Here is a 15,422-nt window from a genome sequence, read left to right as displayed (position 1 = left end):
GGCCCTGCAGCTATTTTAAAATTACAAGTTCCATGAGACATTACAAGATCCCAACAATCACAGGCATGACTCCTAGAGGCATGATGGGATTTGTAGTTTCACCACAGATAGAGGGCTGAGGTTGCCTACCCCTGATCTACATGCTCACGTGCCCATTGTATTGGCTGTGAACATGAGTCAGCATGGGCACCCTGACCGATCTGTGGCTATGCAGCCCCATGTTCTAACACCTTTCTATCGAAAACCAACATTACGTTTTTTTTTTTAACAATTTGAGCTATAGTAATTCTTTTATTGTATCAGATTACATGGGCCAGCCTTCGCTCCACACTGTATCAATGAGCCTTGGCAACCCATGACCCTGTCATGGGTTTGCTGTTTTTCCTTCCTTGGACCACCTATGGTAGGTTCTGACCACTGCAGACCAGGAGCAAAAGCTGCAGTTTTGGAGTTGTTCTTACCCAGTCGTCTAGTCATTACAATTTGGCCCTTGCCAAAGTTGCCCTTTGAAACTTGCCCATTGTTTTCTGCAACACATCAACTTCAGGGACATGTTTACTTGCTGCCTAATATATCCCACTCATGGTCAGATGTTATTCACTTTACCCATCAGTGGTGCCTTTCACACAGGCTGTCCGATCTGGTCTGCCTGTCAGTTTTTCAGGCGGACCTGATCGGACCATCCATTCACCCCTATGGAGTGGTAGATATCAGCGGTGACATATGCACTGACACCTGCTCCTATCTGAATAGATCCTGTCCGCCAAATACAGATGGATGGTGGCCCTATTTTTCACCCGTCTGGCGGATTGGATGGGATCAGATGAAAACGGACAGGCAGTCTGTTTTCATCTGATTTCCCCATAGAGGAGTGGACACACACCTGTAATCTGCCTGCTCAGCGCAGCAAGCGGAGTCCACCAAATGGAGGCGCCCATGTAAAAGGGGCCTTAATGTTATAGCTGATCGGTGTTTATAAACATAAATACACAAATACATAAAACATATGCTAAGTTCTCATTAAAAATGGGCTGTGTAAACCTTACCTAAAATTTTAATGGCATAACTGCAAATACATCCAGGGAGTGTGTTGGCCAATTTATGTTGGCCAACAGAGTGCACCAAATCTAAAACTGTTAATTCAAACAAAGCAAAATTACCAATTCAGTCTTTCATGCTAATACAATTTGGCTTTAACCCTTTTCCTGCCAGACCCTGTGCTCCATTTTTACACTCAGGTGGCCAGATCATTGTTGAATATTTCCTTTGCTTTTTTTCTTTTTCACTTAGAGCTTTCAGAGTTTGTAAAAGACCCCCAAATATAATTTTATTTTATTTTTTTAGGTCCCGCAAAATTTGCGCAAATGTTTATCAAAACAATATTATTGCTAAAAATTCACTAAAATTATTATTCATAGATAAAAACACAGCAAATGATACTAAATTCCTACTAAATATAAAAGCTTAACATGTATTGAGTTAATAAATAACAAACATCTGTAACTTTTAAATTGCGCCACCATTGCAAAATGGTGAAAATCGAACTGTTACAAAAGTGTAACTATCCAAATTTCTCGAAAAATCTGAAGGTTTTCATTGTTTCCAGCTTTAAGAATTTGTAAAGACCTACCCAGGTCATATATTTTATGAAAGCACATGACCTGTAGAATAAAAAGAAGGTGCTACTGATTTTTTAGACCCTGCGGTATTTGTGAAAATGTTTATAAAAACAATATATTAGCAAAAAATTACACTAAAATCATTAGCTAAATTTGACAAAATTCCAGCTAAATCCCTGCTAAATATAAAAGCTTAACCTTTATGGAGTTAATAAATAACGAAAAATTTTCATTTTCATATTGTCGCTAAAAATACACTAAAACCATTTTTAGCAGATAAAAACACACAATTTTACAAAATTCCTGCTAAAATCCTGCTAAATATAAAAGCTTATCTTGTCTTGAGTTAATTTTTCATTTACAACTTTCAGAGTTTGTAAAGTACCCCCAAACCATATATTTTCTGAAAGCATACGACCTCTGGAATAAAAAGGTGCTACTGATTTTTTAGGCCCTGCGGTATTTGCGCAAATGTTTATCAAAGCAATATTTTTGCTAAAATTACACTAAAACCATTATTAGCAGATAAAAACACAGCTAATTTGTCAAAATTCCTGCTAAATCCCAACTAAATATAAAGGCTTAATCTGTATGGAGCTAATAAATAACAAATATTTTTAATTTTCACATTGCGTCCTTTTGCAAAATGGTTAAAATCGAACGTGCACAAAAATGTAAATATCTAAATGTTTCTAAAAGTCTGAAGATTTTAATTTTTCACTTACAGCATTCAGAATTTGTGAAAGACCCCCAAACCATATATTTTCTGAAAGCACATGACCGGTAGAATAAAAAGCAGGAGCTACTGATTTTGAAGCCCCCAATTTTTGCGCAAATGTGTAAATCAGTATTTTCACGAAACCCCCTACCCTCCCCCCCTAAAATCCTTATTTGCACACATAAACATAATATAACTTACGTAATTCCTGCATAGGGGGATACATAGGTATTCTGTGTAGCCCTGTGCAGACAGTCCTATTCATGTCAAATAAGACACAGCAGCTGCAAGCACAGATCTGACATCCATGTAGGTGTAGATGCATGGACCCAAACGCAGACAGTGTGAGTTCAGGGACATACACCCACATGGATGTCAAGTTGGGAGAAGTGTTCTTGCAGCTGCTGCATCCCAATTGACATGAATGGGACTGCCTGCACAGGAATGCATGGAGTACCAGTGCATTCCCGTGCAGCTGCTGTGTACCAATTGACATCAATAGGACTGCCTGCATGGGGATGCACGGAACATCTGTGCATCCCTCTGCAACTAAACACAGCCCTGTAGTGGTATTCCCTGTGTGAACAAGGCCTTATGCCATGTACACACGAGCAGAATTTCCAACAGAAAAGTCCAAAGGGAGCGATTCATCATATATTTCAATCGTGTTTATGCCCCATCGTACTTTTTACATTGAAAATTCTGACGGACGTAGAAAGAGAACGTGTTCTATAATTTCCCGACGTAACAAATTCCTATCGGGAAAACCGCTTGTCTGTATGTGGTTCCGACATACCAAAAACGACGCATGTTCTGAAGCAAGAACGAGACGGAAGCTATTAGCTACTGGCTATTGAACTTCCTTTTTCATACATGTTGTACGCCACCGAGTTCTTGACTTTGGTGTGACCATGTGTATGCAAGACAGCTTGAGTGGAATTCCGTCGGAGAAAGCTTCAGAGTTTATTCCGATGGAAAAAAATGCTTGTGTGTACACGGCATTAGGCTTTGTTAAGACTTACAGTTGGGGAGGCGGTGGCATGCAGTTGCGTGCATTTGTTGGCAAAAATGGGATTAAAACAGGTGGTAGAGGCATCACATCGCTCCCTAACCAACCGTCAGTAGCCTGGGCTTTGGGCTTTAGAGGCAAGGGCGATTTAGATGCATGGCTACCCTTAGGGCCCTTTCACACAGGCTGTTCATGTCCACCTGTCAGTTTTTCAAACAAAATGGGCGCTAAAGATGGGCGGTAAAAACTAGTGCTGGGGGGACAGATGTAGTGGGCAGAGGACAGTGTAGGGGGGACAGAGCAGGCATTTTAGCCAGTGCAGGAGGGGAGGAAGCAGCAGGTGACAGGTAGAGAGGCGGCGGAGAAGGGGAGGAGGTGTGTGTGTGTGTGTGTGCCATTTTAGCTACATAACTCTGATCAGCGGCTTGTTAGCTGCTAATAAGAGCTATTTTTTTCCAAGGTAGATAGGGGAATCCTCCCCACTGTGTCATTGTATTCTGATAGCAATGAGACTTCGCTGCTATCAATACACAGATCAGCACCGATTGAGAGAAAGTTTTCCAATTAAGGTAGGTATAAAGAAGTAGATCGACTGTACAACCACAGTGACCATACAAGGGTTTGGCTGGTCTCTGCTGAACCGGACAAATTAATCTATGGGTAGCTTTTTCAGCAAAGTATTTGTGGAAAAGGAGTGTCCTTTCTCCAAGCAAAAAGCTGGAAAAAATGTAAATGGGTGTATAAAATCTGCATATAGAAAGTGACATAATATGAGAGAGGGCTCTCCAGCCAACAGGAACCAGTTCTGATTTTTTATCTTCTCTTGAAGAACAGGAACATTTTGTGTCTCTAATTGCATGGGCAGCCAGTATTCTTAGTTAATCCGGCAATAGATTGATCAAAATTCAGCCGATTCAGCATGGATTTTGATCCATCTATGGGCAGGCTGGTTGTACTGAAGTCAATTATAGGTTTAAACAGAAAAGAGGGAGGACCTTAGTAAAAGGTGGTAGTATTTCCTGATAATATAAATATAGAGTGATCATGCATGCCCCGCTGCCTAGGCTGACTAGGGGAAGCCCAAGAAGCTATGTGTGGCTTGATGCATGATTCGAGATACAAAAAAAGTTTATTCTAAACAAATTAGTATATACAAAGAAAAATACTACATATTCATGCATACATTTATTTATTTATTCATGAATATGTAGTATTTTTCTTTGTATATATTCATTTGTTTAGAATAAACTTTTTTATTTTGAATCATGCATCAGGCCATGTGCCTTCCCTTTTCTTTCGTACAGTACTGAAGTCAATATCTCAACCAACCTGTTGGAAAATTGTTGCTTGATCAGTGGCAATGCTGATGAATGTATTCAGACAGCAGGGAAGCCTCCACACAGTACAATAACTTTGAGGGAGGGATTCCGCCATCCACCTTGAATGTGTGGATGGGGGAATCAATTAATTTTCTCTCATTCAAACTGCTGGTTAAACAAAAGAAAATTAATCACATATGGCCTGCATTACCCATCAAACAATTCTTTCAAAGTGAAGTCTCATGCCGCGTACACACGATCAAACAATCGGGTGGAAAAGAGGATGCTGGGACTGTGACATCATAATAGGTGGGGACATCATCCGGTGATGTCCCTATATAAGTCGCCGCGCGCCCGGTCCCCATCATTGTGAGCGGAGGGAGCGACGAGAAGTCCGCCAGACTAAGTCCGTCGGATAGTCGGCTACATGTGTACGCGGCATCACAGTGGTTGTAATACCTCAAGGTTTTACACCTTAATGCATTCTATGCATTAAGGTGTAAAACCTGCTGTGCTGCAGCTTCCCCCAGAGGACCCCCCCCTTTTTCTTACTTGAGCCCCATCAAATCCAGTGATGTGCATGAGCGCAGAGGCCCCAGCCACTGTCTATCTGCACATTGGACAGACTGATAGCAGCAGGAGCCATTGCTGTCAATCAAATCCAGTGACATGGAAGAGGGGCCATGTCCCACTATCTTGGTCAATGTATGCAGCAGCGGAACTCAGGTGTGAGCCCGCACGGGTGCCCCCAGGGAAAGCGGCTTTCCCTGGGGGCACCCGATAAAGAGGAGGGGCCTGAAGCGCTGGCAGGGCACCCCAGAAGAAGAGGATTGGGGCTGCTCTGTGCAAAACGATTGCACAGGGCAGGCAGGTATAGGCAAGTTTTTTTTTTGTTTTTTTATAAAAAATAACAAGAGGGTTTACATTCCCTTTAATTTTTAGGTAAGCAAAAATCTTTGAAAAAAAAAAAAGGGGTAACTTCATCACAAAGTCATAACAGAACTAGGATTCAACTAAATAAAATACAGCAAAGATTGAAACAAGCCATGATACAGACAAATATAATTTGTGTCCCAGTGACCACACAGGTAGACTAAAGAGAAATTTTAGTGAAAGGCAAATGATTTCCTAGAGTGGAAAATCCACAAAAAGGTTATTAGCAAACTGTATGATAACGCTGATCAGATACTTAGTCGGCTAAGCTGTTACAGTAATTCTGATAACATTACAAAGGAAAGTTGGGACTAAACATCACCTTTGGAAAGAATCCATATATAAAAAAAAAAAAAGATTGCATTTCTTTGAAGTATAGCTGCTGTCACTAGCGTCACAAAGAACATCATGAGACGTGTCCTGTGGCTATAGCCTATCATTCAGAGCAAAGATTAACTTAGCGTGGGTGGAAAACTATCTCATTCATGCAATTGTGCAACACAGTGACTGTGCGTGAGTGTCACCCAGTTCAGCAATGTGATAAAAGGGAGTGGCCAGGAAATGCAGAGGAATATGAATACATTCTTGGCATATACTGTCAAAGGTTTCGATAGTTGAATGGTGTTCAGCCTATCCCACATTTAAAGATTAATCACAATTAAAAAGGTAAGGAAAATTGAATCTGTAAGCCACACCTTAAGTTAAAAAGCAAAACTACTGCCTTATCTAAAACTCTCACTAGTTTAAAAAAAAAAACAACACAAATCTCACTAGTAAAAAAAAAAAAAGTTAAAAAAAAAAAAAGTTAAAAAAAAAAAAAAAAAAAGAAAAGCAAAAAAACAAAAAAACAAAAACACAACTCTCACTAGTAAATGCACCTAACAAAGGGTTGGAGCACAGGTTGCTTCAGTGACATTTCAGGTGTTCACTTACAAAGGCAAAAAAAAAAAAAAAAAAAAAAAAAAAATATTTTCTGTGACTCGAGGTACGTCACTCACACTTCCTTCCCAAGCCTTATTAGGAAATTGTCCTTTACTGATATCTCATCATCTAGCTTACATTCATGACATTGCAGAGCTGTCTTGCTATATTATTGCATCTAATTACAGGCTACACTTCCTTTCAATCCCTTTTTCACAGACTCTAATTTATAAATCACATACCACAATCTTTTAGAAAAGGTGCAGTATCTACAAATGGTCTATTAATCTGGGGGGGGGGGGGGTCATTTACAAATACTGCAGCATGAAAAAAAAAACCCAATGCCAACAGGATAGTTAATTTACACTGGAACAACAACAGTAGGAAATATTTTGGTTGATATTCAGAACCCTTTCATGTTCCTTGCAAGTCTTAATATTTTACTTTAGTTACAGTTGGGGTTTGCCAGGTCTGCCTCTGGCTTCATATATGCCTTGGATACTTTAAAAGTGAGTTCTCCTTGCCTAAATTCTATTTCTGCCTAACTGAAAGGGTTTCCCCTTTGCATGTTTGAGCAACTACTATTGCATATTCCATAAAACAAAATCATTAAAAAGACAATTTAACTTGTATATAGGATAAAATGATACATGTAAAGTACACACTGGGATTGCAAAATCTGGTCCAGCTCTGCATAGAAACCAATCAGCTTCCACATTTTTTGTCATGGCTTAATTGAACAAGCTGAAGTTAGAAGCTGATTGGGCACCATGCACAGCTGCATCAGATTTAGCTTTTTTTCAGTTATAGTAAATCAACCCCACTGTATTTTAATTTAACCTACTTCCAACGCTTGGGCAAGAATGTCCCTTTAAAGCAGAACTGAATGCATTTTACAACAGACTGCAATCAGTTCTGCTTACATTACTAGCACAGTTCCTGTGTGTTGGGATAACTGACTCTTGTCAGTGCGCAGGATTTATGCCATCCCATGCTGGCCAATGGAGATACCTAAAGAGTGGCACCCAGGGAGAAGATGCCGCTGCTGGTGAGGGACCTAGACTGTTAGAGAGGAAGCAGGTTTTAGATTTGCTTCCAGTCATAACCACAGGCCGAAAATATGGTCATGAGAAGGCCAACAATTAAACAATTACCTAGACACAATTTAACCTATACATTGGCAGGGTTATTTAAGTTCATATTTGCTGCTGTTAGACCTGAACTGGGTCTAAAATTCAAACTTGACATCTGGACTGTGTTGGACTGCGTATTTTAAAGTGGTGTTCCAGCCATAATTAACAATAAAAAAAAAAGTCAGCAGCTACAAACACTGTAGCTGCTGACTTTTAATAAGGACATTTACCTGTCCAGGGAGCCCATGATGTTGGGCCCCCCTGATGCTGATCGGTCCATCGGCTAGGTTGTAGGTGCCGCCATTCCAACTAAGGGAAACCAGCAGTGGAGCCTTGCGGCTTCACTGCCGGTTTCCAACTGCACATGCGCGAGTCCCGTGGCACTTTGTGAATGGCCAGCTTGTCTTCTGGGACACATACAGGTCCCAGAAGACAACGTGGGTGCTCGCCGAAGAAGAGGACGTGATGTTCTGGGTGGTAGCCCAGCTGAATCGGAAGTACACTTGTACTTATAAAAAAAGAAGAAAAAAAAAAGGTACCAAGAAGGAAAAAAACATATTTTTTTCCAATATTCAAAAACTAGAGGTGGTCTTTCGTTTAAGATTACTTCTCAAAAGTGGGTGGAGCTCCGCTTTAATGTATCATCCCCATGGTCAGAGCTCTTTGGGGGGTCACAAAAACTAATATATAAAGCTTCACATAACCTCATATATAAAAGCTTTGAGTAATAGAAGTTATTGCAAATTAGGTTAAATGTTAAGTTCTAAATATTTGTTTTTCCTGAAGATTTAGATGTGGTTTGTCCACCACCTCTACATTTTTCACTTTGGTACTCGATCTATGTTGTCTTAACCACACCGTGGCAAGATGGTAGGTCTAAAACAGGCCATGTTCAACAATGATTACAGAGTTATACAGGAAATATTTGGAGGTGTCTGCTATCCATCATTAGTAGGGCTTTAATACTTTCTACTTTTTTCACAAAGCTGAGCCAAATAAACTATTTGATCAATATGCAATTCAAACTATATTATCTTGAAACCAGGATTATATAAGCGACAGAAAAAAGTTCATCCGTTTTACATTTAATGCCGAGTACACACGACCGGACTTAGGTCCGACAGACTTTCGACGGAGTTCTGACAGACTTTCCGAATGAACGGACTTGGCCACACACAATCACACCAAAGTCCGACGGATTTGAACGTGATGACGTACGACCGGACTAGAATAAGGAAGTTCATAGCCAGTAGCCAATAGCTGCTCTAGCGTCAGTTTTTGTCCGTCGGACTAGCATACACACGAGCGGATTTCTCGGTAGGAACTGGGTCCGGCGGAGTTCTGGAGGAAAAATTTGAAACATGTTCCATTTCTAAAGTCTGTCAGACTTTTGAAAATCAAAGCTGCAGCCCACACACGATCGAATAGTCTGCCGGAATTGTTCCGTCGGACCTTTGATGTTGAAAAGTCCGGTCGTATGTACGCGGCATAACACTTCAGAGTCACAATAGCCTACAAGGGTTCTACTTACTGAAGAAAAAAAAAAAGCCCACCGAATAAGGAAAAGGATGACTGCAGAATGAGTCATGGACAAGTCTCCAAAGAACATAAGGATGACCAATGCTTAAAATGTTTCTATCAGCTCATATTAACTGCCTTCCTGTGTAGCTCATGGCATGTATCTCAGGTAAGGCTATAATGAAAAAGTGACTCAAAATGATATATCATGTAATGACATGTTAAAAGATACAGTAGTTGTGTCTTTTTCCCAGAGTATAAAAATATATTCAAGGTGACTACATACGGAGTAAAAGTGTTGCCTTTGGACATGGCACCAAAAGAAAGTTTTTTTTGTAATACTTAAACATGACAGATAAATTCACATCTTCACAGAGAACGAATAGAACACATTTTTTAGTTAAAGAGCATTATTCTCTGAGATAGGTAGGAGTCAATTGTTACTCTGTAACTTACCCAATTAGCGACACCATCTGCTCCACTATGTGCTTGCTGAACGTTATGATTACAAAGAGCTTCTATAAACCAAAAAAAGAAGAAGAATGCAATCAATTTAGGGTAAAGTGGATGGTCACAGACAGACAGATCTCTAAAAAGGAAAAAAATTACCAAGGGCCCTATCTGCTCAAGCTTGAATTAGTTCCTGTACTACCAACACCCACCATGATCTACTATTTAACTATTTAATCTATTTAGCAACAGTAATGGTTTTTACATAAAGTTGAGCGATGGTTACCACTCATCAGATGAGCTTATGGAAAGACCTACAAGACCCGAATCACTATTTCATGGCAAGTAAAGTTTGAAAGATAAAGAGAATTAGGGCTGAAACAACTAATCGATTAATCTACAACTAATCGATTATGAAATGAAACGATTACTATTTTCATAATTGATTAATCCGCCAGTAACATAATGGGGTTAAAAAAAAAAACGAAAATGAGCCCTTTATAGTGCAAAAGGAGCAAATAATCGCTACTGTAAATATTACTTTCGCAGTTCTACAGTAAAAAAATGAACGCCTTACAGTAGCAATTATCTGCTTTTTTTGTACTGTAAAGGGCTAATTTTAATTTTTTTAACCCCATTATGTTACTAAACATCTTAGACCTAGTTCACACCTCTGTGTTTTTTGGTGCTTTTTGCAGAAACGCACCACAGTTCATTTACATGGTTTCCTATGGGACACGTTCACATCTATGCTTTTTTCAGCCGCCGCGTATTTAGAAAGGTTCAGGGACTTTTTTTTTTAAACACAAAAACACAAAAAGAATGTTGTTTGAAATTTTCACTTATTTTTAACATTCTGTTTTTAAAAAGAATGTAATTTCTGAACGAAAATCACATACACTGTCTGAAAATTACTTTGACCAAGAAGTTTTGTATTATTTCTAAATTTTCCCATCACTGTGGTTGAAAATGAACATCTATTTGACCTCACTAACGATTAGAAAATCAAATGAACGTTCTTAAACTGACATTTTTTTGAAGTAAAATTTTTTTATCTCCAAGTCTGATATTTACCAGATTCACCCTAATAGTATATATCCTCTAATAGTATATACAGTATATCTCCTCTAATAGTATATCTGCTCTGTTTGTTATTCTCAGAGTGGATTATATATTTTGCTCCCTTACCATATAGTTGGCTATTTATATTTACCACTGCATATAGAGATATTTAACAATAAATTGCCTTTTTTGTAAAAATTTACATATTAACTAAATTAAACACCACAATTTTTCTTAAGGTTATTAACCGATTAATCAAAACAATAATCGGCCAACTAATCGATTATGAAAATAATTTTGAGTTAGTTGCAGCGAATATCATGATATTAGATGAGTATGCGATGATGATCATATGAAAGTAAATCAATTATGTCTCTTGAATAAGGTTTAAAAAAACACAATGAAAAAAACAGAATTGATTGCGATAACTCAAAGTTTTGCTATTGTATATCTAATTTTTTTTTTTTTTTTTTAACAAGAGGCATTTAAAAGTATTCTAAATATTCAGACGTTAACAAAAAAAACTGCTAAATTTCTACAACAATCTTCCAATACACACATAAGAACCAGGCATTCTTTCTTATTAACTACTTCAGATCCACGTTATAGCCGAATGACGGCTACAGCGCGGACCTGCTTTGCCTAAGTACGTCCATTGACATCTTCCTGTGCCCGAGCGACCTGCGCGCCCCCTGCAGGGTGCACGCGGCGCGCTCTGTGATCAGCGAGTCTATGAGACTTGCTGGATCACAGATTGGAGTAAGGGGTCGATCCCGACCCCTTACCACATGATCAGCTGTCAGCCAATGACAGCTGATCATGTGATGTCAACAGAGCCGGTAATGGGCTATTTTTTTTCCTCGCACTGACAGCGCGAGGAGAAAAAAAAAGCCGATCACCGGCGGCTGTGAGAGGGACATCAGTCCTAATCATGGTGAGCTGCCGCCAGATCCTCTGCGCCCACCTGTCTCGCCACCTAGCAATAGGCAACAGTGCTGCATACCAGTGCCCACCAGCGCCACCCATCAGTGCCCACAGTGCCACCCATCAGTGCCTCAACAGTGCTGCCCATCAGTGCCACCTATCAGTGCCCATCAGTGTCACCTACTAGTGCCCATCACTGCCACCCATCAGTGCCATCTTATCAGTGGCCATCAGTGCCACCTTATCTGTGCCCATCAGTACAGCCTCATCTGTGCCCATCAGTACAGCCTCATCTGTGCCCATCAGTACAGCCTCATCTGTGCCCATCAGTACAGCCTCATCTGTGCCCATCAGTACAGCCTCATCTGTGCCCATCAGTACAGCCTCATCTGTGCCCATCAGTACAGCCTCATCTGTGCCCATCAGTGCCCACCAGTGCAGCCTATCAGTGCCCACCAGTGCAGCCTATCAGTGCCCACCAGTGCAGCCCATCAGTGCCCACCAGTGCAGCCCATCAGTGCCCACCAGTGCAGCCCATCAGTGCCCACCAGTGCAGCCCATCAGTGCCCACCAGTGCAGCCCATCAGTGCCCACCAGTGCAGCCCATCAGTGCCCACCAGTGCAGCCCATCAGTGCCCACCAGTGCAGCCTATCAGTGCCCACCAGTGCAGCCCATCAGTGCCCACCAGTGCAGTCCATCAGTGCCCACCAGTGCAGCCCATCAGTGCCCACCAGTGCAGCCCATCAGTGCCCACCAGTGCAGCCCATCAGTGCCCACCAGTGCAGCCCATCAGTGCCCACCAGTGCAGCCCATCAGTGCCCACCAGTGTAGCCCATCAGTGCCCACCAGTGTAGCCCATCAGTGCCCACCAGTGTAGCCCATCAGTGCCCACCAGTGTAGCCCATCAGTGCCCACCAGTGTAGCCCATCAGTGCCCACCAGTGTAGCCCATCAGTGCCCACCAGTGTAGCCCATCAGTGCCCACCAGTGTAGCCCATCAGTGCCCACCAGTGCAGCCCATCAGTGCCCACCAGTGCAGCCTCATCAGCGCATATCAATGAAGGAGAAAAATGACCTGTTTGCAAAATTTTATAACAAACTATTAACCATGATTTTTTTTTTCAAAATTTTCCATCTTTTTTTTGTTTGTTTAGCAAAAAATAAAAATCCCAGCTGTGATTAAACACCACCAAAATAAAGCTCTATTTGTGGTAACAAAAATGATAAAGATTTCATTTGGGTACAGTGTTATATGGCTGCGCAATTGTCATTCAAAGTGTGACAGCGCTGAAAGCTGAAAATTGGTCTGGGCAGGAGGGGAGGGGGGTTTAAGTGCCCAGTAAGCAAGTGGCTAAAAATGTTATGCAGCACTGTAAATATCAAGTGTTGCGTGCCTGCAATGCATACAGGAACATTTCAAATATAAAACAATGAAAAATACACAATCATTTTAACAATGCACAAAATATCTCTTTTTGGCAAAGTGGATATTTTAAGTAACAATATTTGAAAATGGCATCTGACATGAATATGCTTGAAATAGCACCAAAATTCATTGAACAGAAGTAATAAAAAAAAAAAAGATCTAAAAAGACACAGCTGTTACATGCACATCATCCGGAATTAGATGAGGGGATTTACATACATACATTTTTATATTTCTGCACAATGTTTTTATTTTTTGCATTTATTTAATTGGTCTTTTGTACCATTTTTAATACTGAAGGCGTTTGCAACGTTTTTTTTTAATCTGATTTTCAAACCTAATTCCTATGTACTTTAGCACCTTGCCAAGAGTAATACTATATTATGTGCAAGCTATGTTGCGTAGTTTAGGCATCTCAGGTATACAATATTTACTATAGCAATAATAAGAATTTTTTTAATCATTTGGATACAATGTCAAATGTAGTACATTTTACACAAAATAATGCAGTGTAATTCTTTGTATAAATCCCTCACTAAGTGGTGTTAGACTTGGAAAAGCAATGAGTATGGTTTGAATAAAATGCCAAATGTGCTGTAACAGCAAACAAATGATCTCTTTGTGATATACTGTTAAACCTGAAAATGTAAGTAAATGATTTAAGTGTTGAAGTGAACATGACACTGAATTGTGACATCCTAATGCCACCTGATATCTTAAATATTTAGGAGTACATTCCGTAACACCACCAGTGACTGCTATGTATCTACCTACAATATATCATATACCGGTACATATAGTAATATCAATATATTTTAGATTTGCTAATTTGTTTTCAGCAAAAATTGTTCTGTTAAACCAGAAATGTGCAATAGAAAGAACTGACAAGTACCAGTACCCATTGGCCAGTATGTGCTTCACATAGTAAATGGCAGGGCTCGTAATTTGGCCTATTATGGAGCTTCTCAATTGGAAGTGAGCAGGTTCAAAATTAGGAAAAAACGTATTTTGTTTGTAATTTTATTTCCCTTTATATTCTGCTCATTGTTTCTTATTAGCTATCCATGAACAGCTGGAGCAAGTTATACTTACAAAAAAGTTTTAACTTTAAAGCTGATATTTTCTTACAAACAACCTGTGAACTACTCCCCCATACAGGACAGGGAGATACACAGCTGAGTACACATCTCTTTTTCAACAATTAAACATTTTTGATGAAATGTAAAACCCTGTTTAATAATATTTCACAATATTTCTACATTAATGGGAATTAACTCTTGCTCCCAGAGCCTTTTCTTGTTTGGCCAATATGCACATATTTGATTTTTTACAAACTAAAAGTTCCAAAACATAATGTTTTGTGAAACCAGAGAATTCATAGAATAAAAAGATAGTAATTAGTAATTTTTTTATGTTGAATAGTATTGCCAAACTGTTTATTAAATGTATATGGTCAGTAATAAATACATTAAAATTAGTTTTAGTACAAACAGAATAAAATCTGTAAAATATAAAAGACAATAAGGAGTTGATTAAATGTATACCAAATACACTCTACCTCCGTTTGCAAGTATTAGTCCTATGTAAGTCGGACATATGTAACTCGGAAATCATAGAAGAACACAGAGGGCACATAGGCCTAGTGTATTATCCTCAATATATGTTTCATTTAATAAAAATGGAGGTGAATATACGCACAAACCAGTACTTGTGTCATAGCATTATCATAAAATCATCCGCTTAAATCCATATGGGAAAATCCACAACACTTGCAGTCACAACGGCTAACGCATATCAAGGTTTCCCTCTCTTTCAGAGCCTGCAGAACATGTCCATTTCACATACTTATGTATGTTGTACTGACTCAAATGGTAATACCCCTTTTATGGGTCAATCTCATTGTTAGGTGTGTAGATAGGTTAAGGCTTTCAGGTCGCACAAATGTGAAGGGGGCATTAACCTATCTCCTAACCTTTTGATTGCATTGGGCACTATGAAATAATGAGATTGACCCATAAAGGGACACTACCATTTGAGTCGGTACACCATATACAAGTATGTGAAATGGACATGTTCTGTAGGCTCTGAAAAGGAGGGAACCTTGAAACACATTAGCCAATGTGACTACAAGTGTTCTGGAGTTTCACATATGTATTTAAGTGAATGATTTTATGATAATGCTATAACACAAGTACTGGTTTGTGAGTATATTCAATAAAACATATATTGAGGATAATGGGCTAGGCCTATGCACCCTCTGTGTTCTTCTATGCTGGATGTGATGTGAGGAGCACTATGATGGGGGGTGCTGTGATGGAAGTGAGTGCTGTGACAGAGATGAGGTGGGTGGGTGCTGTGACAGAGGAGGATGAGGTGGGTATGAGGGGAGC

At 39.7% G+C, this 15,422-nt stretch overlaps 1 protein-coding gene across 1 annotated transcript in view; it reads right to left on the bottom strand.

Annotated features, from left to right (window-relative positions):
* Window positions 1–15,422, bottom strand: part of VMP1 (vacuole membrane protein 1) — a 231,792-nt gene that overhangs the window by 32,025 nt on the left and 184,345 nt on the right. The window contains exon 11 of the mRNA XM_077482110.1: window positions 9,627–9,688. Coding sequence (XP_077338236.1) covers window positions 9,627–9,688 — 62 coding nt within the window. The remainder of the gene's footprint in view (window positions 1–9,626; window positions 9,689–15,422) is intronic.

This window comes from Lithobates pipiens, unplaced genomic scaffold (genome assembly GCF_037356315.1).
Source record: "Lithobates pipiens isolate NorthernLeopardFrog02 unplaced genomic scaffold, aLitPip1_a1.2 Scaffold_16, whole genome shotgun sequence".
Taxonomy (NCBI): Eukaryota; Metazoa; Chordata; class Amphibia; order Anura; family Ranidae; genus Lithobates; species Lithobates pipiens.
Note: the sequence above shows the minus strand (reverse complement) of the source record. Positions and strands in the feature narration are given on the sequence as shown.